General features: G+C 42.5%; 1 protein-coding gene across 4 annotated transcripts in view; it reads left to right on the top strand.

Annotated features, from left to right (window-relative positions):
- Positions 1-25624, top strand: part of tnfrsf21 (tumor necrosis factor receptor superfamily, member 21) — a 201471-nt gene that overhangs the window by 141455 nt on the left and 34392 nt on the right. For 2 of the 4 annotated variants that reach the window (XM_080289960.1, XM_080289963.1), the window contains one exon: positions 23347-23599. The exons of 1 other annotated variant lie outside the window; for it this stretch is intronic. In XM_080289960.1, coding sequence (XP_080146086.1) covers positions 23347-23599 — 253 coding nt within the window. Of the gene's footprint in view, positions 1-23346; positions 23600-25624 lie in introns of those variants that run through there. One more of the 4 variants, XR_013901918.1, reaches the window with a different exon arrangement.

Here is a 25624-nt window from a genome sequence, read left to right as displayed (position 1 = left end):
GGGTCGCAAGAAGCGTGTGGAAAAACCAAGGCGCAAAATAACTGCCCATGAACTGAGAAAAGTCAAGCGTGCAGCTGCCAAGATGCCACTTGCCACCAGCTTGGCCATATTTCAGAGCTGCAACATCACTGGAGTGCCCAAAAGCACAAGGTGTGCAATCCTCAGAGACATGGCCAAGGTAAGAAAGGCTGAAAGACGACCACCACTGAACAAGACACACAAGCTGAAACGTCAAGACTGGGCCAAGAAATATCTCAAGACTGATTTTTCTAAGGTTTTATGGACTGATGAAATGAGAGTGAGTCTTGATGGGCCAGATGGATGGGCCCGTGATGGGCCAGATGGATGGGCCCGTGGCTGGATTGGTAAAGGGCAGAGAGCTCCAGTCCGACTCAGACGCCAGCAAGGTGGAGGTGGAGTACTGGTTTGGGCTGGTATCATCAAAGATGAGCTTGTGGGGCCTTTTCGGGTTGAGGATGGAGTCAAGCTCAACTCCCAGTCCTACTGCCAGTCTCTGGAAGACACCTTCTTCAAGCAGTGGTACAGGAAGAAGTCTGCATCCTTAAAGAGAAAAATATGATTTTCATGCAGGACAATGCTCCATCACACGCGTCCAAGTACTCCACAGCGTGGCTGGCAAGAAAGGGTATAAAAGAAGAAAAACTAATGACATGGCCACCTTGTTCACCTGATCTGAACCCCATTGAGAACCTGTGGTCCATCATCAAATGTGAGATTTACAAGGAGAGAAAACAGTACACCTCTCTGAACAGTGTCTGGGAGGCTGTGGTTGCTGCTGCACGCAATGTTGATGGTAAAAAGATCAAAACACTGACAGAATCCATGGATGGCAGGCTTTTGAGTGTCCTTGCAAAGAAAGGTGGCTATATTGGTCGCCGATTTTTTTTTTTTTTTGTTTTGTTTTGTTTTGTTTTGTTTTTGACTGTCAGAAATGTATATTTGTGAATGTGGAGATGTTATATTGGTGTCACTGGTAAAAATAAATAATTGAAATGGGTATATATTTGTTTTTTGTTAAGTTGCCTAATAATTATGCACAGTAATAGTCACCTGCACACACAGATATCCCCCTAAAATAGCTAAAAGTAAAAACAAACTAAAAACTACTTCCAAAAACATTCAGCTTTGATATTAATGAGTCTTTTGGGTTCATTGAGAACATGGTTGTTGTTCAATAATAAAATTATTCCTCAAAAATACAACTTGCCTAATAATTCTGCACTCCCTATAATGAGCTTTAATTTTCTGCTTCTAAGTTCAGATAGAACTGAGGTTATTGTAACGGGGTGTAAAAATCTTAGACTGTGGCTAACAAGATCCTTACTCTGGATGGCATCGTCTTGAGCCGCCTGTTGTAGTGATTTGGTACATTATAAGTAAAATTGAAACATACAATCCCATAGCACAACATCAACATTTATTTATAAAATAAAAATGCTTTTTCAGAAAAGAATTGTAACTTCACAATTCATCACCGATTACGTAGGTACATTTTTTTTTAATGTACTAAATGTATAATACATTCTTTGGTAAAATGCTGGTTACACGTTCTAAGAATGAAAAAAAAATCAGTCTTTCAGAGAAAAAATTAGCAGCCACCTTTGTAACACTCTGCGACCAACCGTAGCTGTCTGATTTTCACCATGTCCAATCCTACCAGTTTGGTGTATGCCTCGGTGATGGCGTCAAAGACTTTCCTTTCCGATTTCAGTTCGTGCAAGAGCGTTTCTGCCACCATGCAGACTTTGACGTCGTCCATTTTGATGTGGCGAGCAATCAGCAGCCGTTGAATGGATGGAATGAAACGAGGGGTGAGGAGTCTTTTTCTGATGCTGTAATAATTTTCAGCGTAAAAGTCATCCTCCAACACTCGCGCACACTCATGCTGTTTCTGGCGGGGTTGATCGGACATACAACTGTTGCATTTGTCAGTGAGGTACTTGTTGATTACTAGGTTGACAAGATGATACACCGCGGTTTTCACGGTATCGATGAACAAAGAAGATGCCCAACCGTCAAGCTCGTCCGCTTGCTGCTGCTTTTCCAAGGGGCGATAGTAACCGGGCGTGTCAGGTAATATTGTGATTGTGCCCTCGTCCGCAGAACTTTCCTCCTCCTCCGCAGGGTGGCGCAGGGCTGTAGAGGCCATACTTCTCTCTGTTTTTGAGCTAAAAAAAAAAAAGGTTTGAAGGAATGAGGCCCTGCGCCACCCTGCGGAGGAGGAGGAAAGTTCTGCGGACGAGGGCACAATACAGAAGCCTGTGGAGCTTCATAATTAACCTCAGTGTGTGAAGAGGACTCTCCATTTAATAATAGCTGTAATAAAATGTTATGGCCAACGGTGTTAAACGCTGCACTTGGGTTTAGCAGGGAAGATTTCAACTTTTCAATATGAATGAAGGCTGAAAACTGATTAGATTAATGTGTGATGATCTTTTCTGTGCTTCTTCAAGTTCGTAACACCAAACATATTAAAGGATGATATAAGGTTCACAGGAAGAGTTTAATTAGACACACATTTACTATTTTTCATTATACTCTTTCTTTCTTGACATGTTTAATATGCTTACTATCAGAGGAGAAAATGACCCTTGTGTAGTTTAAAAACTTTTTATTTAATCAAACTGTAATCTTGTTGAACTCTGACGGACATGTCTTTTAATCTTGTCTTTTTTTTTTTTTTTTTTTTTTTTTCTAAATGACATCAGAAACAGCAGTATGCGACATTACGTGATGGCAGAGCTTCAGTTCATCCTTTGTCATTTTTTTTTTTTTTTTTTTTTTTTTTAATAAATAGGACAGGGGGAATGAATGAGAGAAAGAGGGGGAGAGAAAGAAAGAAAACCAAAGGGGAGAAGAGATGGTGAGAAGGGGGGGGAAGAGAGAGAAAAAAAAAAAAACTCCTGGGTCACCTGTATGGAGAAAAAAAACAAACAAACAAACAAACAAAAACAAACAGAGGAGACAGCAAACAACAAAGAGCAACATAATAATAGAGAAAACAAAGCACCATCACAATAAACTAGCTAGTCATAGATATCAGTATTTACTAAGTAATAAACGATATTGTGCAGCACGCAAGATAGACAGCGCACAGTGTGCTTTGAGGCAGCAGCCAAGAAAGCTTTAGTCCGCGTCTGTGAATACCCATGTGTGCATACCTGTGTGGATCAGCATGCTTGCATTCCAAAGGTTTCTCCATGTAATGATCTGCTAGGGAGTGTGGGGGGGCCACAGCCCCGTCCTCCAGGGTGTGAAGCGGGTATGGAGGAGATCAAAACTCCAGACATCCAGAGGCCCCCAGAACACAAGAGACCATGGAAGACCAACAGAGGGGCAGCCGCGCCACTGTCCCAGTAAGAGCTGAGGAGAGTCCCAGATGAGGGCTCGCCCAGCAGCCGCGGAGCAGAAGTCAGGGGGAGTTGCAGTGACGCGCCCGTGAGCTCCGCCGGCCCCCAGCTGCGCCTGAGTGACCGAGCCCTAGGCCGAGAGGCCGGGGGCACCCCACCTCCACTTTTAATCTTGTCAACAAATCCTTAATCACCTAAATCTGCCATTTATCATCTAGTAAAATGTTCCCTCTGCTTCTGTTGCACATCTCCCCGGACACTCTCTGCTTCACCTGTCCTGTGCAGGTGGTCCAACCCCTGCCTGCCTCCTTAAACTGGGGTGTTTAAATCTCTTTACCTCTGTTGTGAACTTCACACAAAGTTTGTGGTAACAAAATCAAACTGACGAGGATCTCGTTTGAAAAACAAACAAACACACAGTCACGAGACAAAATAAAAATGGTAAATGGCCTGTATTTATATAGCGCTTTTCTAGTCCCTAAGGACCCCAAAGCGCTTTACATATCCAGTCATCCACCCATTCACACACACATTCACACACTGGTGATGGCAAGCTACATTGTAGCCACAGCCACCCTGGGGCACACTGACAGAGGCGAGGCTGCCGGACACTGGCGCCACCGGGCCCTCTGACCACCACCAGTAGGCAACGGGTGAAGTGTCTTGCCCAAGGACACAACGACCGAGACTGTCTGAGCCGGGGCTCGAACCGGCAACCTTCCGATTACAAGGCGAACTCTCAACTCTTGAGCCACGATCGCCCCCGATCAAAAAACAGACTGCTCAAAGCAAAAGCAGAGCCCTCACAGCTGGTAGTACAAAAACACAGTGACAACATGCGTATCAGATACCCTCAGTGCCAAAAGCATGAATATGAAAAAGGTGGGATCACCAAGAATATCCTAAAAATGGCATTGAGGTGGGTGTTACAGTGAAAAAAACAAAAAGCAGCCAAATTTTCATCTGGAAATGTTGAATTTTAGTAAAAACAATGCTCTGTAGTTTGATACTGTCGTTACAGACAAAGCAGATGTTTAAAGCCTTTGGACGCTCATTTGAAATGCACTCATTCTCCTTATCAGCTGGAAACATTAAAGCCGTAAAATGACTTTTTCGAATAGATAAAAACTATTGAACAGCAGCAATGTTGAGCCTGTTCCAAAATTTGAATGTACATGTGTTGAAGGTGCGGGTCTTGTTGAATTATTAAACATACTTTCTTTAATTTTTCGAGCCACAAAAACAACAACTTTTAATTTTCTTCTGCTTGAGTATCGGCCTCGGGTAGCTCTACTTATCATTGCTCAGTCTGTTGTCTGTTTGTGCTACTTTTTCAAGGAGCAGCGGATTATTGGTAAGGGTGACTTTATGTGTTTAGTTACTTAAGTGGTAGTACTGTGGATAGTTTTACCTTACATACATAGATCTACCAGTACAGCTTCTGAGGTAACCGTTTACAAAATGTTATATTCTATCCACAAGTTCTTTGCAATTTTACATTGATAAACATTATCCTTAACACTTTTGGCCCACATAAAGTACTATGGCCATCACACTGTCATTTAGAATTGTTTAAATAACTCGTGTCTTAAGTCATTCCATCAAACAGAAAATAAAAAAAGTCGCATGGTTCACTTTTATATCACAAAATGTTAGAAATATAAGTCGTTCATAACAAACTGAAAGGCTGGGAGTTTAAAATGCAAATCGATGGAAGTAGAAGACTATAATGTCACAGAGCACATGGTGTCTATTATTGTGTAGACATTTATAAATAAGAGCTTAATAAAGATGCTTAATTTCTTAAGAAATAAACAGGTGGAGTGATCTTTATCAAAAGTGGATGTTGCATCTGTGGCTAAACCCCTGTACCCAAAAACTTTAAAAATCAACTGTGTGTGAGGCTGTGTAAGTAAAGCTTGCCCTTCACACCCGCGTGTAACAAACCATTTGTTGGGGGTTGTGGATTTGACACCTCAGCATTGTGAAAGTGGGGAAACATGTTTCTGGCTGTGCATAAGATTTCTGCTTACAACTTAGAATCTCAGTTCTAAATGAAATTCAGATGTTTTTTTTAAGTATGGCTAATGTATTATTTGACTTCTAAGGCACACACACACACACACACACACACACACACACACACACACACACACACACACACACACGAACAACACCAACACAGAGAAGAAGAAGAGGGGGTCGTTTTACATCATAAAAACGCAATCATTCATCTTCCAACTGTATCTTTCTGTTCTGGCTTTAGAATCATTGGTTGTTTACTGAGCCGTACTTTGGGAGTCATACTGTTGTGATACTGGGGGAAAAAAGGGTAAGGTTTGATAGACTAAACCCTTACACACATAACTTGAAAAACCTAAAGAGTGTGTGAGTGTCATGGTCCTGGGTCGTTGACCCAGCGTTTTGTGTTTTGTGATTATTTCCCTCTGTTCTAGTTATTCTGTGTCTTCCCCCCTTGTGTCCGGTTCGGGTTCTAGATTTCCTGTTTTGTTCTGAAAGTCTGTGTCTGTTGTCATTGTGTTCCGCTTGTGTCCTCCAGTCATCATGTGTATTCAGATCAGCTGTTCTTCCCTCCTGTGTGCGATTACCCGATTACCGTGTGTGTGTGTGTGTGTGTGTGTGTGTGTGTGTGTGTGTGTGTGTGTGTGTGTGTGTATATAGTGGGTGTCGGTCTGTGTTCGTTGTCGGCTCGTCTGTGTTTCTTGGTATCCTGTTCCTTAGTCTGCGTCTCTCTGCTCCGCTCTCCGTTTTGTAGACTTCAGGTTTGCTCTTTAGTTTCTCCCAGTTTAGGTTTGTCATTACTCATGCTTCATTGCCTGCTTTTGCCACTGCCACCATGTAAATAAACTTCACTCGTATCATCAGTTTGCTGCATTTTGGGTCCTCCTTTTCCTCCACTCCACACGGCTCACTCCGCCAGCCGTGACAGTGAGACTGCTAGCTGTGTTGTTCAGCAATAAACTTATCTACAAATGTGTTAGTAAAGAGTGAATTGTACTTCTGTCCCATTAAGCAATGGTTTAACAAATTTCACTGCAAACTATAAAAGGAATCTGGATTTATATAGAACATAGTAGTGCAGGAAACACTAGTATAAGGTGTCTATGGAAGAAATCTCCTTCAGCGTTCAAATGACCAAGTGAGGACTACAGGCGTTGGTTGGTTGTGTTCAGGGAAAAAGCAGCTAAATACACTGTGACTGCTCCATTGTTAGTGAGTTAACTCTGGATATCTGTAGGTTTTGTCAAACTTGGAGTGAACAAAAGCAGAAAAACAGTAAAAGATGCAGACAGTGAAAGTCTGGTTTATTTCATGAACACAATGAAACATTTTACAGTCCACAGAGCAAAGTAGCATACATGATAAATAGATACACATAACACGGACAGTGAGAAGTAAAACTCGTCGTCTTACCACATGTTATATTCTGTAAACTTAAAATAAACCACAGAAATTAGAGTTTAGTGTTTTAAAGTCATTATTAAAAACTAGAGATGGACCGATCCGATATTACGTATCGGTATCGGTCCGATACTGACCTAAATTACTGGATCGGATATCGGAGAAAAATAAAAAATGTAATCCGATCCATTAAATATCACGAAAGCACCTCACAAAACTTGCAACACGCCGTAACTCACCTCAGAACGTTAGCACGTCGGAGCAGTATGCATCACGTGATAGAGTGGCTGTGGCATGCAGGACCTGTTGGTGGTCTGGATAGCATGCGGAGCTTCGCTAGCAACCCGGCATTTCATCTCCGACAAAGTTATCCCCGAGAGAAGTAAAGCAAGTGTGTAAGTCCATCTCTGAATGTAAAGCATTCCTACGTTAAGCTTAACAAGCGACTGCCTCTTCTTGCTGCTACTTCAATCATGAAACTGCTTAAATGATCAGTTGATCGGCTTTTCTGTTGCGAGTCCGTCTCTTTTGTTTGTTTTTGGCCCACTTTGCACCAGAAAGAGGAACCCAGCGGCTGAACAACAGCAGCACGTTTAAGCTTGATAAGCTGTTGTTAGAATTTATTTAATATTACTTTCTACTCGAGGATCTTTTTCTACGTAGCTGACGCTGGTCACTGTGCAGGGGCGGATCTAGCAAAGTTTAGCCAGGGGGGCCGATAGGGCATTAACAGGGAAAAGGGGGCACAAAGACATACTTTTCTTTCTTATTCTCATTTAAAATGTCTAGCTTTTAATAAATAATTATCTGACACCCAAAGTTTTAATTTGATCTAAAATGAATAGAAGTCAATTACTGTATATAGTGACTATTAAGTCTAATATATATACCCTAGTAAGCTATAGTACTTTTTCCTTTGGGAAGGTACCATCTGTGCAGTCTGCAATTTTGTTGAAGAAAGATGTTGAATCTATTTAATATTTCTTGAAAAATAATTGATTTCTGTGCATTTTTTTTCACACTGCATCAAATTAAGGTTGATTACATCGATTAAGCATCATGAGGTGGAGCGTGAGGGGTGGTTCCCTATTTTTTATTTATTTATTTTTGTTGCTGGGAGTTGGAACCCTATTAGTTAGGTTGCTTAATATTTACGCTAAGTACTCTTTAAAATACCAGAATAGGGAGGATGGTGTAGGTTTAAATTTATTAGATTGATCAGTATTGCTGAACTATGAAAAAAAAATTTTCCATACAGGTATAACAGAATAGCTTTAGTGTAGTTGTTGTTTTAAACTTGAGTATGAACTTGAGACTAGCAGCAAGATATTTAAAAAAACAGTTTTGTTGATTAAAAAAAGACTATATCGGATTCATATCGGTATCGGCAGATATCCAAATTTATGATATCGGTATCGTATCGGACATAAAGTGGTATCGTGCCATCTCTATTAAAAACATGAGTCAACATTACTGAAGTGACACTTTAACGATGCTTCATATCACCGTGTTTATGATGATAAAACATGTTCTCTCATTAGTAGTTGTCTGCGCTGTCACTTGTCATGAAAATGTCCTGAGCCTGGGTTCCTCTTCAATTATCATTGATCATTAATAGGACGCACAAAAGATCCCCATAAACAACACGCTTTTATAGAAATCATTGTGACACAAATATTTAGATTCTTGCTTCACAATGTGCACGAACTCAAAATCTTTAGTTTCATATTTATAAAGTATCGCAAAGAATACATTTATACCATTGTATGAGCTACACTTCTTGTAAAAAACTGATTGGTAATGCGTTTGAGAAAAGCGCCTGCTGTGACCTTCCTTCTGTGAGGACACACACACACACACACACACACACACACACACACACACACACACACACACACACACACACACACACACACACACACACACACACACACACAGAGAGAGAGAGAGAGGGGGGAGATCATTAATACAAAGGATTGGAGCCGTTTTTGGATTTTCACTTGTTGTTGGCTTTAATATGAAGTCACATAAAATTCATTCCAGTTTTTTTTGCCTTTGCTTCAATTAAGATGTTTCTTTAAATCTACAACAGCTTCCTTTTCAAAAAAGTTTACTGACATAGTAAGGAAGTAGCTAGCGACCTCAGTAAGTATGAGCAACAATAGCTTAGGGACAGTTTCTACAATAAAGAGGATTTCATCATCTGCTGTTCGTCAAAAAGTGCCGTATTAAAAACAATTCAGCAGACCCTCAGAGTACGGATACAAACTGTTTTCAGCTGTAGAGGTAGAGGTACGCTTCATGTACTTATCAACATTCAGTTTAGCGGAGTGGATTAGAGTGCATTGGTGCTTGGGCCTCTTTTATTTAGCACGGTTATACCATTGTGAATTTAGCTATATAAATATGCTAAAGAGTCTATAATATGTTTGACATGCAACTAAAAGTTCGAAAATATATATTTTTTAAATCAGTAACTTTGCAAATTTAGAGGAAATATTTTCGGACAACATATGTGTCACATTTTAAAAAGGGTTTGAATAATCAGCACTGACATACAGACATTTATGCCCTGGGTATAACAGACATGCTTACCTTGTGAAAGGCCCTCAGATTTCTTGGAGCAGAGAAACACTCTGTATTGTTGCTTTTCTCTATTGTATAAGCAGCGCCCGGCTGTCAGAAACGCTCTGTGCGGGTAGCAAAGTCGGCTCCAACGCACATTCAGGTGAAAAAATAAAAAGTTAAAATGATATACCTTGTGGCAGTTGTGAAGTGCTGAGGAAAATACTGTGTGTCTGATGGGGTGTTTTTATATAGGTGGGGCTACTTTCAGTTGACCTCTGCGATGTAGAGATAAAAGAGTACGTTGTAAGGAAGAAAGGTGGAAAGCCTTTGGAGACTCTGTTGGACAAGGTTTCTGTTGGCCTCTGACATGATAAGATAAGATAATGGAATTAACCGTTTGTTTGTAATTAAAAAATGTGGAATGTATGGAACTACAGTTGAGATGGGTGCTGGGATACTCTTGATAAGGGAGCCTCTTTTGTTTGCTTCATGACTTCTTTTGCAGACTGTTGGGAGCCTAACTGCAACCCCCTCTGTCTAACTGTTACAGAGTGTGGGAATTAACTGTTTGTGAAGAAACACCTTTGGGCTGGGGTGCTCTTGATAAGGGAGCCTCTTTTGTTGCTTCATACCTTTTTACAGACTGTTGGGAGCCTAACTGCACCCCCTCTGTCTAACTGTTACAGAGTGTGACTAGGTGTGAATATGTGTTTTTTAGAAGTATCACAGTTTATTTCTAAAAGAATACATGTTGTTTGCGGTGCTCTATTTAAAACTATTGGCCTGTGAAACTTTTAGAAAAGTGAAATGCCCCTAAAGTAGTTAAATCATCTATGTGTAATCTAACTGTTGCAGACTAGTAGATAACTATAAGACTAGTTGCATTAAAGCCACATTGGGGTTGATATACAGCGCTAGTGTGAATATGTACTTTTAGAAGTATCACACTTTATTTCTAAAGGGATACATGTTGTTTGTGGTGGTCTATTTAAAAAATATTAGCCTGTGAAACTATTAGAAAAGTGAAATCTTCCTAAACTAGCTAAATTAAATGCTGTAAGCTATAGGTATATTACTACTGAGGGATGCGTTAACTATTTGGACCAGATCTTCCCTGATGGCTGGGAGGACCTTTTTAAGAAAACCTGTCGGTAATATATCCAAGCAGCAGGTGGCAGAGCTTAGATTCTCAATAATTTTATCGAGGCTTGATTGATTTATTGTTTGAAAGTGAGTCATTTTCTCTGCATAAGTGGTAATTGGGCTTAACGTCGGTATTGGGGTTGAAACTAATGTGTCAATCGATCTTCTGATTTTCAAGATCTTTTCAATAAAGAAGCTGGCAAATTCATTACAGGCCCTGGTGGAGCTTAATTCAGGGGCTATTTCCACTGGAGGAGTGGTTAATCTCTCGACTGTAGCAAATAATGTCCTAGCATTGTTGTTGTTTCTATGAATAATCTCAGAGAAAAATGACTCCCTTGCATCCTTCAGAGCTAGCTGATACTTATTCAGCCTCTCTTTATATATCTCGCAGTGAACCTGGAGTCGAGTTTTCTGCCATTTTCTCTCAGCATGCCAGCACTCTCTTTTTTCATTACATACCAGTGGATCACTTCTCCACAGAGACTTCTTTTTACTAGAGACAGTTTTAACCTTGAATGGTGCAATCTTATCCATCATGTCTAAGATTTTGGATAGAAAATCATCTGTCAGTTTGTTTACTGAATGTGTGTTGGTGGATGTTGGTGATTTAAACAAGGTGGAAGTGTACATCAGTTTAAAATATTCAGCTGAGTTTTCTCCAAAGAAGCGTTTTTAACAGTGATCTTACTCTGATTAGGTATATTGGCTAAGATGTTGCTATCAAATGAAATGCAGAAATGATCAGATAATGCAATATCAGTAACGGCAATGTTAGAGATATTTAGATCTTCGCTAATAAGTAGGTCCAGAGTGTGTCTTCGATTATGCGTTGGCTCACTAAAGTGCTGGATTAGATCAAAGTTATGGAGGACATAATTTAATGCTTTTGTTCTGCTATCTTGAAGCTTGTCAGTATGAATGTTAAAATCTCCCACAATTGCTATCTGGTCATAGTCTAGACATATTGCAGAGCAAAGGTCATTGAAATCATTAAAAAAGTTTGTATTAGATTTTGGTGGTCTATATATGTTTAAAAATAAAACTTTGTTTGGTTCATTTATTTCAGTAGCTAAATATTCAAAGGTGCTGAACTCACCTAGCGATACCTTTTTAAAGTTTAGTGATTGGTGAAAGATTACAGCAAGACCACCACCTCTTTTTTTTTTTTTCTGGTCTCACTAATGAAGTGATAATCAGTTGGGCAAGTCTCTATTAATACAGCTTGTTCTGAATTTCCATCTAACCAAGTTTCTGAAAGAAAGAGAACATGTATATCATGTGAAATGATGTAATCATTAATTAGGAGAGACTTCCCTGATAGAGATCTAATATTTAGTGCAGCTGCTTTAATATTTCTTTTAGTGATTGAGAGATTATTGTTGCACAGTATTATATTCAGATTCTGTACTGTTTGATTATAAGTACTTTTAATGTGTAAGGATCTGTTGCCTATAATAACTGGTATTTTGCTTTTAATATATGAATGAGAGTGACCGGACACATTTTGGTGGAAATGATGCAATCCGGTAACGGCATCCGGTCGGTATCAGATATCAGACTCAGTTAGGTGGAGTGGAGAGCCACATTGTTTATAATTAGTAGGCGGGTGTGGTCCCACTTTTGGTGTCAGATGAATCCCTCTGTTTATTTGGGTTTGAAGGGGTTCGGGAAACGACTTAAATGGTGATATGATCACTGATGAGGATGAGGATGATGAAGGTGTACAGGCATCAGCTGGTGAGTTTCTGCACGGAGTTGAAACTGCATATTTGGCTGGAGTTGCTGTAATCTCTGCTGGAAGTGAAGTTGTTGGGGGCTGGCATAGTAACTCAGCTGTTTGAGCTATGTCAACTGATGTGTTTCTGCACAGCGTTGCTGAAACTCTGTGTTTCTTTCGAGTCGTCAGGTGCCGTTGTTTTTGGGTTGGCTGATACGTCTCTGGCAGGCTTATCACTGAAAGGTGCAAGTACGTCATGGTCTCTGTGTGATACAGCTGGTTGGCGTCCACTGTGTGTCTCAGCTGATACTGACGTCTTTATCTCAATTTGAGAACAGGGCAATGAGTTCACGTGAGAAAAGTTCAGAAGATAAAGCCTCTGACCTTTCTTATTAATGTTACGTTCATTTCTTGTAAACAGGTGCTTCCTTCCACAAAAAATCTTAAAATTATTTAGATATCGAATTGACCTTTCAGCACAGACAGTTTTAACAAACCTGCTGAACGATTTCATCTTGCTATATTCTTCACCGTAGGGCGTTGCTGGAATCGGTCCAGATACGTGGAGTTGCACCTTGTGGTTGTCAAAGTTCTGAAGTAAATCCAAAAAGTCTTTCTTTAAAATTTCGGATTTTTTCAAAAGGATGTCAGCAGCTCCAGCATGAACAACAACTTTTTCTAGCTCTGGGTTATTCTCAATAATTGATGGAATCCTCTCAGAAATTTATTTTACTGTCATTTGTGGACAATTAAAGACACTAGTATTGATGCATAGCTGTTCAATTCCTTTGATTGATCCGTCATGAATAATAGCAAGTGCTCTCCCTCGCTTGCTGTTCTCTGTTCTCTTTGCCCATTTCGTGCGGGTTGTTTTATCTTTATTTACATTCCGGTGACCTCGCTCTGCAGCTGACAGTCTTTGCGGGCTGGACGGTAATGAGCTGAGAGGCGCAAATCTATTTTTTAGAGGAATAATCGAAGTTGTTTCTTGTTGGAGTGTCTTTCGATGTTCCTTTATCTTCTTCCTGGGAGTCTCCCGTCTAAGAAGGTCTGATGAATGGGGAGTCCCTCCCGACAAACGTCCTCCACTCGGAGGGGTCCCACTCTGTGTTGATGGTATTGGTCCGCCCGGTTGTTGCTTGCCGTAAGCCACAGGCAGAGTTTTATTGCTTTCGCTTTTGGCGTTCTCCTCAAGGCGTCTGATTTTCATTTCCATGTCGTGGATTCTTTGTAATAGTTCCTGAAAAGTCTCGTCCGAGCAGAGGGCCATCCTCTGATCCTTGATTCCGTGCGCGGCCTCCTTGCTGTCTCCCACACGCACCCACGAACGCCACAGCTAATCGTCAGTAGCCCAGCAGCAGGGCCGGCCCCGCGGCCGAAAACCGCAGAAACAGCCTGATTTCTGTCTGTCAATGAGTAACGTGATTGTTGGTGTCTTCATCTGACTCGGCTGTCTTAGCTCGAGCTCGACCTGCTGAGTGTGACGGGCTCAACAGAGCGGTAAAAAGGCGAGCAAAGCACGTAGTGCGAGCATGTAGCATGAATGTACTAAAAGTACCTGGTTTTGTGGTTGATAACACAGTGAAGCCATACAAAGGGGAGGAAGTTTACCAACATCAAACAGACCTTCACAAGGATGTTCCTGTGATAAAAAAACACTACCGCCCCCCTCCCAGAATCTTAAGAATCTGGGGAGGGAAGGACAGAAAGAATTCCTTAAAACAATGTACAAATGGTAAACATAAAAATGACAAACATTTAACAATTCACTCTAACATTCCCTCCTGTTATGTTATTTTTATGCTTCAAATTATTCCTATGTAGTATATTCTAAGCCATGCACCTCATGCTTGACATTTTCAGCGCTGGCGTCATTTATACACACGCTTCTGTCATGTCAGTAATTTCAGTCATGTCATGTTGTTATAAAAGTACATAATTAACAAATGTATTGGAATCATTTTAGTTAGCATTGATCTTATACACGGTAAAATGCATCCTATACATAAGCAAATCAATATCAACAGTCCAAAAACAGGAATTAATATTTTCAAAAGAAGATGCCACCAAGGACCAGACATTAACCAAACTATCCAGCCTTGTGGTGCATCTACTCCTGTCGTGCGATTCATTATGTATTTCTGCAAGTAAACAACTGAATGTCAAAAGTCAAAGAAGAAGAATCATCATTCTCAAAAATCATATGTCACTACAATCCAACTGTATACAGACATAGGCATTCAAACGCATCAGTTGACTTTATTGTTTGTCCATGTGGCTCTCAGCTAACTTCAAAGCTGTAGCCTGGTCAACACCCTTCTTTATTGACTCCTATCACCCCCCCCCCCCCCCCCCAAATCTTCTCACTGTAGGCATCCTGTGGGGGTTAGAGTCAACTGGTGAATTATCTGCATTTACAACTCTTCTCCTGTCCTGTTGTCACCACAGAAAACGATTTGTAAAGGAAATTGGATCAAGCTGTTTTGATCTTCTTGGCTCAAAACCTCAAGTGTTCATGATGTAAATGTAGACAAAAGGTTTCTCTGTTTACATCCTTCTTGCAGAAGACAAAAGAATAGGTGATGTTACCATGTTCCATGGTAAATCTCCAACTTGGACTAATCCATTGTCCTTCATACACATAGGCAATTGGCCTGTTTCCAGTTCGTTTAGCTGTTCAATGTCCTGCAGCAAGTCAGATACTTTGAGACAGACTAGCAGGTCTGTCTTACCACTCATCCCCCTCTGGGCCCACAGGCTCAAGAAGATGCACAGCACATTCCCAGCCATTCTGATGAGTACCTGTGGCTCAGTTGGTTTCATCACCAGATTGAGACGAAGGGCCGTGGAGGCTTTCCCCGCCCCTTTGTACCCGGTCTTCCTGCCACTTACTCCGAGCTGGCCTGGATCTGTGTCACCTTCTTGCAGTGTGCTTGATATATCCAAGTGTTTCTTCCAGCAATCTTCACTGCTGTAGTCGTCATCAGCAGCACCTAATAGGGACCTTTCCATCACAGACTGGATCAGCACTTCCTCTCCATGGCCTTATCAACATCCAATCTCCAGACTTCAGACTCTGCTCCTGCAGAGAAACAGAATCATCTGGCAGATCATTTGTTCTCATGACTTCTTTACTTTTAAACATTTCAAGCATCTAATCTGCTAATATGCTCTCTCTTCTGCTTTTCTATCATCACTACAGAAGACTAGAACTCTAAATGCTCTAACATATGTAATCTCAAAGAGTCAGACCGTTCTCTGTTGGAGTAATCCTCATGTACATCTTAACGAATTCTATACAGTCTAACCATGTCCTGCCCGTCTTCCTAAGTCTTAACTTTACTGTTCTATTAGTTCTCTCTACCTGCAATTTTTTTAAAAGTATTTAATAATCCTAGAGTGAGTATAAACTACTGCTCATCTCCCTCCTGTTGAGACATGGTATAGCCCATGGCTCAAAATAGCAGCAGTCTTATACAAATTCTAAGGCAGTATTGGTTTATCACACAGATAATAAACACCAACCTGCAAGCTCGCTCCTTCTGTAAATCACAACTGTTTTCCTGCTGTAGGTGAGTGGGCCTGCATGTCTGCCAATGTTGTACTGCTAAAATATTAACACCATGTTCTCCTAAAGATGCAAAAACTTTCCCTAATGCAACTGGATCTTTCCCTCACATATGTGCTGCACATTTACAAACGGCAAGTCTACTGGACAATAACACTGCCTCCAGCAGATTTTGCAAGAGTTTGGCTTGGCTACAGGTTTCCCTGTAGAGGTTGTCACACCTCGTCTCACTCACTGCACTACAAAGAAATGTAATGTAGCAAATGCATACTGCCTATCAGGGTATATTGTCTCTCTGCAGCTTCACACGCTTCCGTTAAAGCTAGAATCTCTGCTGCTTAAGCAAATATGAAACATGTTAGTTGTCCTGCATAGATAACTCTCTCTCACTGTCTGCTACAGTAAAACCTGTTTTAGTCTGTCCCTCTGCTGTCGTAAAACTCAAATCATCAACAAACCAAACCTTTCTCTCAACGAGTGGCACATCTGTTAAGTCATCCCTCAGCTTACACTTCTTCCCCACGTGCTACTCGTGAGAAGTGCCCTCTTCTATTTTTGGCAAAAAGGGTTGACAAATTCAGAATTGTACACCACTTTATGGTTATGTATGGTTGTGAGAGTAATAGTAACATTAAAGGCAAGTGTCTTGTAGGTGACAGAAATGTAAGTTTAGTCTGCAGTAGTAAACATCTACCTCGTGTGGAACTAACAATGTCAAAAGGTGAAATAAACTATTTCCTGAAATATTGTACAGCTTAAGCTGCTGCACATACTGATCTCACGCATGGAGGTAAAGCACATGCGTGCCTGTGGTCCCTGGTGTGCCACACCAAGCTACCATAGTTGAGGAGGGCCACAAGAATGGTAAATGGCCTGTATTTATATAGCGCTTTACTAGTCCTTAAGGACCCCAAAGCGCTTTACATATCCAGTCATCCACCCATTCACACACACAAGAATGGTTCTTGTGGGGATGGCGAGGGGAATGAGCGGGGGAAAACGCCACGCACACTTCCTCGCTATGATCCACTCTCCTCTGGGAGTTCAGAAGGCAGAGAAGGAGCTTGGCTGAAAGTGCGGCTGGCACGTCTCCAATTGGAGGCTGAGGAGAAGGCCCAGAACAGGCAGGCTCAGCTAGAGCTTGAAATACGAAGGCTGGAGATAGAGGCAGACAAAGATTGAGCTGGAGTCTCAGCCACAAGCCTCGTCTACCTCTGCTGACAATTCCGGTTCCACCTCCTCGTCTGCTTCTGCTTTTGATATCAGTAAGTGCATTTCTTTAGTGCCCACTTTTAGAGAAACTGAGGTTGACACATTGCAGCATTTGAGCATATCGCTGGTGCGTTGCAGTGGCCTAGTGATATTTGGCCTCTTTTGTTACAGTGCAAACTGTCTGGAAAAGCCCAAGAGGTGGTGGCTTCGCTTTCTTTAAAGGACAGTTTAGACTATGCGTGAGTTAAAACAGCTGTTTCGCAGGCATATGAGTTAGTCCCCGAAGCCAGAGGTTTCGCCAGCAGAAGAAATTGCTGACCCAAACTTATGTAGAGTTTGCTAGAGAAAAGGGTATTCTCTTTGATAAATGGTGCGTTGCTTCAAAAGTGAGTGACCATGATGCTCTGCGAGAGTTAGTTTTGTTAGAGGATTGTGTTTTACCTTTTTCTGCTGAAAGTGAATGTGGTTTTAATTCTGTTCTACTGGGGATAGAGATGGGTTACGCTCCCAAGACCAGTTCACAGAGTTTTTATAAAATCAAAACTTGTTACAGGATTTTTCCCTGTTGCTGTTTGCCCATCCTTGCCAATAGAGGGTGTGGCCATGTTGTTGGGCAATGATATTGCAGGAGGGTTAATGCTCCCTCGTCTTGAGGTTTTAGACAACCCCCTAAATCAGAAAACCTCTGATGTTTCCATGCACCCTGGGCTGTATCCAGCCTGTGCAATTACTCGAGCACAAGCTCGTAAAGATACTGATGTTGCTCTCTCTGATTCGGTGTTGATGTCCTCATTTTCCGAGGAGAATGATGTACAAACTAAAAGAAACAATCTTCTGTCACCGCCAGACTCAGTGAAACCTGAGGAGCCCGATCCATTTCCAAAGATCTCTTCGCTGCCCTTGACCAAAGACCAGCTGTCAGCAGCTCAATTAGCTGATAAAACGCTGCAGAGCTGTTTCAAACATACGGTAAGTGCTGAGCAAGTCAATAAAGAGCAACAAGCCTATTTTGTAGAACATGATGTTCTAATGCGTCAGTGGTCTCCACCAGGTGCAGAAGGTGCAGAATGGAGTAATGTTAAGCAGGTTGTCGTGCCCGCTGTGTACCGGCAGAAAATCCAGGCTCTTGCCCATGAATGCCAGTGGTCAGGACACTTGGGCATCACAAAAACATACCAGCTACTATTAAAGCATTTCTTTTGGCCTGGTATGAAGCGTGATGTTTCTAAATTTTGCCGCAGTTGTCATATGTGTCAGATTGCATGTAAACCTAATCAAGTAATACCCCCAGCTCCGTTATGTCCCATTCCTGTAGTGGATCAGCCATTTGACCATGTCATAGTCGATTGTGTGGGTCCACTACCTAGAACAAAATCAGGAAAGCAATACCTTCTCACGATCATGTGTGTAGCTACCTGTTTCCCAGAGGCTGTCCCGTTACATAAGGTTACAGCGAAATCAGTTGTTAAGGCGTTGACAACATTCTTTTCAGTGTTTGGCCTGCCAAAGGTCATACAGACTGACCAGGGCTCAAACTTTCAATCTAAGTTATTCAAACAAGTGGCTAGCACTCTAGGTGTCAAACATGTTGTGTCCTCTGCTTATCATCCTGAATCGCAAGGTGCATTAGAGCGGTGGCATCAGACCTTAAAGGCGATGCTGCGCAAATACTGCTTACGGTCTGAAAAGAGCTGAGATGAGGGAGTTCCATTTGTGTTATTTGCTGCCCGTGACGCTATTTAGGAGTCACTTGGTTTTAGTCCTTCTGAGCTGGTATTTGGCCATAGGCCACGCGGATCCCTCAAAGCTCTGAAAGAGTTATTTTTGAGCCCACACAGGGTTTCCAAGGTAAATGTAAGGAGGTATGTAAAACACTTCCGTGAGCGTTTGAACCAAGCCAATGCTCTGGCTAAACAGCACCTTGCTGTTTCACAGGGGAAAATGAAACGCCATTACGATAAGGCTTCTGTTAAAAGAACCTTTCAGGTGGGTGACCAGGTTCTTGTGCTGTTGCCTGTTCTGGGCTCAGCCTTGTCTGCTAGGTATAGCAGCCCCTTTGAAGTCTGTGAAAAGAGAGGGGAGACTGATTATGTAATTTGCACTCCCGACCACAGGTGCAAAACACGCGTCTGCCACATAAGCATGTTGAAATTATACCATCCTCGATCGACACCAGGGCCGGCTATCGCCTGTGCTTGTTGTAGCCTCAAGCCACCTAGAGGAAGGAGGGGTGGACGAGGTTGATGGTTTAAAACTAAGTTATCCCACCTGTTCTAGACCCCGTCTGTCTAACTCAGAAATGCTGAAAGCATTACCGAGCTTGCTCGAACATCTGTCTTCTGAGCAGCAAGATGACATAACTGTCTTGATTAGTGAATACACCTGTTTATTGTGTAGTGTGCCAACTCACACTACAGTGCTAGAGCATGATATCGATGTCCAGGGAGCTAAACCTATTAAGCAGCATCCTTGTCGAGCCAGCCCCCATAAGCTCATGAAACAGGACGCTGACTATCTGCTGCAACATGGCTTAGCGAAGCCATGTTGCAGTCAAAGCCCCTGGAGCTCACCTTGTATAGTGGAGTCTAAGCCAGATGGCTCGCCCCATTTCATTACAGACTTATGGAAGGTGAATTCTGTGACTGACTCACATCCTCTCCAAAGAATTGAGGATTGTGTGGACAGTATTGTGACTGCTCAGTATGGCACTAAATTAGATCTTAAAGGTTACTGGCAGGTCCCTTTAACTGAGCATGCCTCTAACATCTCTGCCTTTGTAACACCTGATGATTTTCTACAGTACCTATGTACCTACAGTGGGGCAAAAAAGTATTTAGTCAGCCACCGATTGTGCAAGTTCCCCCACTTAAAATGATGACAGAGGTCAGTAATTTGCACCAGAGGTACACTTCAACTGTGAGAGACAGAATGTGGAAAAAAAAAATCCATGAATCCACATGGTAGGATTTGTAAAGAATTTATTTGTAAATTAGGGTGGAAAATAAGTATTTGGTCACCTCAAACAAGGAAAATCTCTGGCTCTCACAGACCTCTAACATCTTCTGTAAGAAGCTTTTCTGTCCCCCACTCGTTACCTGTATGAATGGCACCTGTTTGAACTCATCATCTGTATAAAAGACACCTGTCCACAGCCTCAAACAGTCAGACTCCAAACGCCGCCATGGCCAAGACCAAAGAGCTTTCGAAGGACACCAGGAAAAGTATTGTAGACCTGCACCAGACTGGGAAAAGTGAATCTACAATAGGCAAGCAGCTTGGTGTGAAAAAAATCAACTGTGGGAGCAATCATCAGAAAATGGAAGACATACAAGACCACTGATAATCTCCCTCGATCTGGGGCTCCACGCAAGATCTCATCCCGTGGGGTCAAAATGATCATGAGAACGGTGAGCAAAGATCCCAGAACCACACGGGGGGACCTGGTGAATGACCTGCAGAGAGCTGGGACCAAAGTAACAAAGGTCACCATCAGTAACATACTACAACGGCAGGGAATCAAATCCCGCAGTGCCAGACGTGTTCCGCTGCTGAAGCCAGTGCATGTCCAGGCCCGTCTGAAGTTTGCCAGAGAGCACATGGATGATACAGCAGAGGATTGGGAGAATGTCATGTGGTCAGATGAAACCAAAGTAGAACTTTTTGGTATAAACTCAACTCGTGGTGTTTGGAGGAAGAAGAATACTTCTTGCATCCCAAGAACACCATACCTACTGTGAAGCATGGGGGTGGAAACATCATGCTATGGGGCTGTTTTTCTGCCAAGGGGACAGGACGACTAATCCGTGTTAAGGACAGAATGAATGGGGCCATGTATTGTGAGATTTTGAGCCAAAACCTCCTTCCATCAGTGAGAACTTTGAAGATGAAACCAGGCTGGGTCTTCCAACATGACAATGATCCAAAACACACCACCCGGGCAACAAAGGAGTGGCTCCGTAAGAAGCATTTGAAAGTCCTGGAGTGGCCTAGCCAGTCTCCAGACCTCAACCCCATAGAAAATCTGTGGCGGGAGTTGAAAGTCCGTGTTGCTCGGCGACAGCCCCAAAACATCACTGCTCTCGAGAAGATCTGCATGGAGGAATGGGCCAAAATACCAGCTACTGTGTGTGCAAACCTGGTAAAGACCTATAGTAAACGTTTGACCTCTGTTATTGCCAACAAAGGTTATGTTACAAAGTATTGAGTTGTATTTTTGTTATTGACCAAATACTTATTTTCCACCCTGATTTACGAATAAATTCTTTACAAATCCTACCATGTGGATTCATGGATTTTTTTTTTCACATTCTGTCTCTCACAGTTGAAGTGTACCTCTGGTGCAAATTACTGACCTCTGTCATCATTTTAGGTGAGGGAATTTGCACAATCGGTGGCTGACTAAATACTTTTTTGCCCCACTGTATGTACCTATGGCATTCGGCATGTGTAACGCTCCTGCCACCTTCCAGAGGCTGGTAAATAAAGTCCTCCGTGGCCTGTCCAACTGCAGTGCCTACCTAGATGATCTAGTAATTTATACTGAAACATGGAAAGATCATTTGGAAACTCTACGCCAGGTATTTCACCATTTGGCTCAAGCTACTCTAACTCTCAACTTAGCTAAGTGTGAGTTTACCAAAGCTACAGTGACGTACTTGGGCAGGGAGGTGGGACGTGGACAGGTCCGGCCCATTGATGCAAAAGTGGGGCGATCGTGGCTCAAGAGTTGGGAGGTCGCCTTGTTATCGGAAGGTTGCCGGTTCGAGCCCCGGCTTGGACAGTCTCGGTCGTTGTGTCCTTGGGCAAGACACTTCACCCATTGCCTACTGGTGGTGGTCAGAGGGCCCGGTGGCGCCACTGTCCGGCAGCCTCGCCTCTGTCAGTGCGCCCCAGGGTGGCTGTGGCTACAATGTAGCTTGCCATCACCAGTGTGTGAATGTGTGTGTGAATGGGTGGATGACTGGATATGTAAAGCGCTTTGGGGTCCTTAGGGACTAGTAAAGCGCTATATAAATACAGGCCATTTACCATTTACCAGGCCATTTACCAAAAGTGGCAGTGATTAAAGAGTTCCCCACACCTAGCACCAGCCGTGAGTTGTGTAGGTTTCTAGGGATGGTGGGCTACTACAGAAACTTTTGTAAAAATTTCTCCTCTGTAGTCAAGCCACTGACTGACCTACTCAGTCTAAAGGTTCAGTTTCTATGGTCAAGTGAGTGTCAAGATGCTTTTGAAAGTGCAAAAGCCCTCCTCTGCCACACTCCTGTGTGAGCTGCACCTGATTTGACGCGACCATTCAAACTTCAGGTTGATGCCAGTGCTGTCGGGGCTGGGGCAGTGCTGTTGCAAGAAGACTTGCAGGGTTTGGACCACTCCGTTTGTTACTTTTCCCGCAAGTTTAATAAAAATCAGTTAAACTACTCCACCATTGAAAAGGAGACCCTGACTTTGTTGTTGGCTCTTCAGCACTTTCACGTATACCTGGGGTCTAGCATGTTACCTCTTGTTATGTACACTGACCACAACCCACTTGTGTCCTTTGCTCGCATGTTTAATCATAAGCAGCGCCTTATGCGCTGGGCTCTGTTGCTGCAGGAATACAACTTAAGTATTCACCACAAAAAGGGGTCTGAAAATGTTTTGGCTGATGGTCTGTTTTGGTTGTAAACATGTTTTGTGGTGTTTGTTCTTTGTTTTTGTTACAGTTCCTAATATCTGCTTTTGCCCAACATAGTTGGTAATTTAAGGGGAGGGATGTTACGGCCCCCGGCCTCATGTGGCCCTGCCTTCCTCTGTCGAAATCAAAGCGTTCCAGGACTCACGGGTGATTGGCTGGCCAGGGACCTATGCAGTTGTGTTTTAATTTTTCAGAAAATTTAGTGAGAAACTTCAGGCCAGTATATATTCCTTTTACCTTGATGCTTCATTTGTTTCGTTAACATCATGTGTCATGGGGGGGAGAGAGAGAGAGAGAGCTCACTAGTATTACCCAAATGTTCAGATCTTGTTAATGGGAGTCAGTCGTAGCCAGGAACTTTTTGGTGTTATCACATTGCATCTTACCGTGAGTTTCTCCGGCAAGTGCATTCAAAGTTTCTTTGTAAAAGCCTGCATGTCAAACTTAACATCTACTTTACATAAATATAATATGTCTCTGCACTTTCAGCGATTCAACTAAAGGTCATTATCTTCTGGACCTTTGTGCCATATATCATCAATCATATTGTCATTAAGAGCCATTTCCACCAATCTCCTAAAATGTTTTTTTCCTCTTGTCAATTCCCCTTCTCATCATCTTCCTCTTCTTTTCCTCACTTTCCACTCCTCCTTCATATTTGCAGTTTGACATCAACCAGCTGATGACCTCAGGGAATGTAAGCAATAGACACAGTCCAATCCAGAAGCCCACAGAGTCTCCTATTAGCATTGCCAGCAACAGTAGCATGGGCCGGGTCAGTGGCATGGGTTTGGAGCAGTCACCAGTGGACCGCACCAAAGGCTTCTTCCCTGATGAATCGGAGCCCCTGCTTCGCTGCGACTCTACCTCCAGCAAAGACTCCGCCCTGAGTAGGAATGGCTCCTTTATTACCAAAGGTGAGACATGACCACAAACAGATCTATTCCAATTAAGTCCCAAGGATGGTTCAATTCATTTGGTGCTTTTGCGGTTCTTGGTGGTCTAGGAACGCCTTTGCAGTTCCCAGCTTCCCTTGGTTAGTGACACTTCTCGGTGCATTTGCTGGTGCATCCTCCAGAAGTATCCACTTGCACCTCATATTCAACTAAACTAGAAGGACAGATGGTCCCACATGACCTGCCGGCGCTTTGTAATGTGACAGTGTGTAATCACAAAAAGGAAAACCACCCACAGACCACAACAGTCTCACCAAAACAAATCTCGGGTTGTATTTTGCCTACTGAACCTGTCTGCTGTCATCTTGCATGGTCAAAAACTTCACTTGATCAGTTCAGCTTCGACCCCTCCATCAGTGAACAAGCAGATCCTCACTGAAAAAATGTAGTTTTGCCAATAAGTATCAAATTTTTGTCTAGTATGCCTTCCATCCGGTTTGAGCTGATATGGGATCCCAGAATGGAATTATGAGGTTTTATGAGAAATCTGATTGTGGGCAGAACTTGCTGGGATCGGCAAAAATGGGCAAACCATCACACTTCTAGAATCTATACCATTTGTAGACACCACGAGCTATCAGGGCCCGAGCACTGAGAGTGCGAAGGCCCTTTTGTATCTGCTCCGTTTTTAGGGCCCGCGCACCGAGAGTGCGAAGGCCCTATTGTATCTGCTCCGTTTCTTCTTCTTCTTATTATTATTATTATTAGGGCCCGAGCACTGACAGTGCGAAGGCCCTATTGTAATTGCTCTGTTTATTATTAGGGCCCGAGCACTGATAGTGCGAAGGCCCTATTGTAATTGCTCTGTTTATTATTATTATTATTATTAGGGCCCGAGCACCGAGAGTGCGAAGGCCCTATTGTATCTGCTCCGTGTCTTATTAGGGCCCGAGCACTGAGAGTGCGAAGGCCCTATTGTATCTGCTCCGTTTCTTATTATTAGGGCCCGAGCACCGAGAGTGCGAAGGCCCTATTGTATCTGCTCCGTTTCTTATTATTAGGGCCCGAGCACTGACAGTGCGAAGGCCCTATTGTAATTGCTCTGTTTATTAGGGCCCGAGCACTGACAGTGCGAAGGCCCTATTGTAATTGCTCTGTTTATTATTATTATTATTATTATTATTATTATTATTAGGGCCCGAGCACTGACTGTGCGAAGGCCCTATTGTATCTGCTCCGTTTCTTATTAGGGCCCGAGCACTGATAGTGCGAAGGCCCTATTGTAATTGCTCTGTTTATTATTATTATTAGGGCCCGAGCACCGAGAGTGCGAAGGCCCTATTGTATCTGCTCCGTTTCTTATTATTATTATTATTATTATTATTATTATTATTATTATTATTATTAGGGCCCGAGCACTGACAGTGCGAAGGCCCTATTGTAATTGCTCTGTTTATTAGGGCCCGAGCACCGAGAGTGCGAAGGCCCTATTGTATCTGCTCCGTTTCTTATTATTATTATTATTATTATTATTATTATTATTATTATTCAGGCGAAACAAGGGCCTTTTTGAGGGCCTAAACATGCTCAAAAACTCATGAAATTTTGCACACATGCCAGGTCTGGTGAAAAATTTTGTATTTTAATGGTTTTACATATGAGCACTGGGAAATGGCTCTAGAGCGCCACCTATGCCTTGTTAAATGCAGCCCTACGACCACATCGTTTGAGCTACATGTATGAAATTTGGCACACATATGTATCATGCCAAGACGAACAAAAAAGTCTGTGGGCCCATTGACGCAAACCCAACAGGAAGTCCGCCATTTGGAAGAGAAGGTGACATTTTGGCTCAAATTTTGCCATTTCCATGCCTCGAACTTTTGCGAACTCCTCCTTGGGGTTTGATTTCATAACCTTCATATTTGGTCAGTGTCAACTACACCCTTGTGCCATGTTAAATTGCGGAGCTTTTGAGTTTTCACAATACTATGAGGCCGTGGCGCCATGGCGAATTTCGATGACTCGCCATGAAAATCTTATTGC

The sequence above is a fragment of the Astatotilapia calliptera genome, chromosome 15 (assembly GCF_964374335.1).
Source record: "Astatotilapia calliptera chromosome 15, fAstCal68.1, whole genome shotgun sequence".
NCBI lineage: Eukaryota > Metazoa > Chordata > Actinopteri > Cichliformes > Cichlidae > Astatotilapia > Astatotilapia calliptera.
The sequence above is the reverse complement of the archived record's forward strand: the minus strand, read 5'-3'. Positions and strand labels throughout refer to the sequence as shown.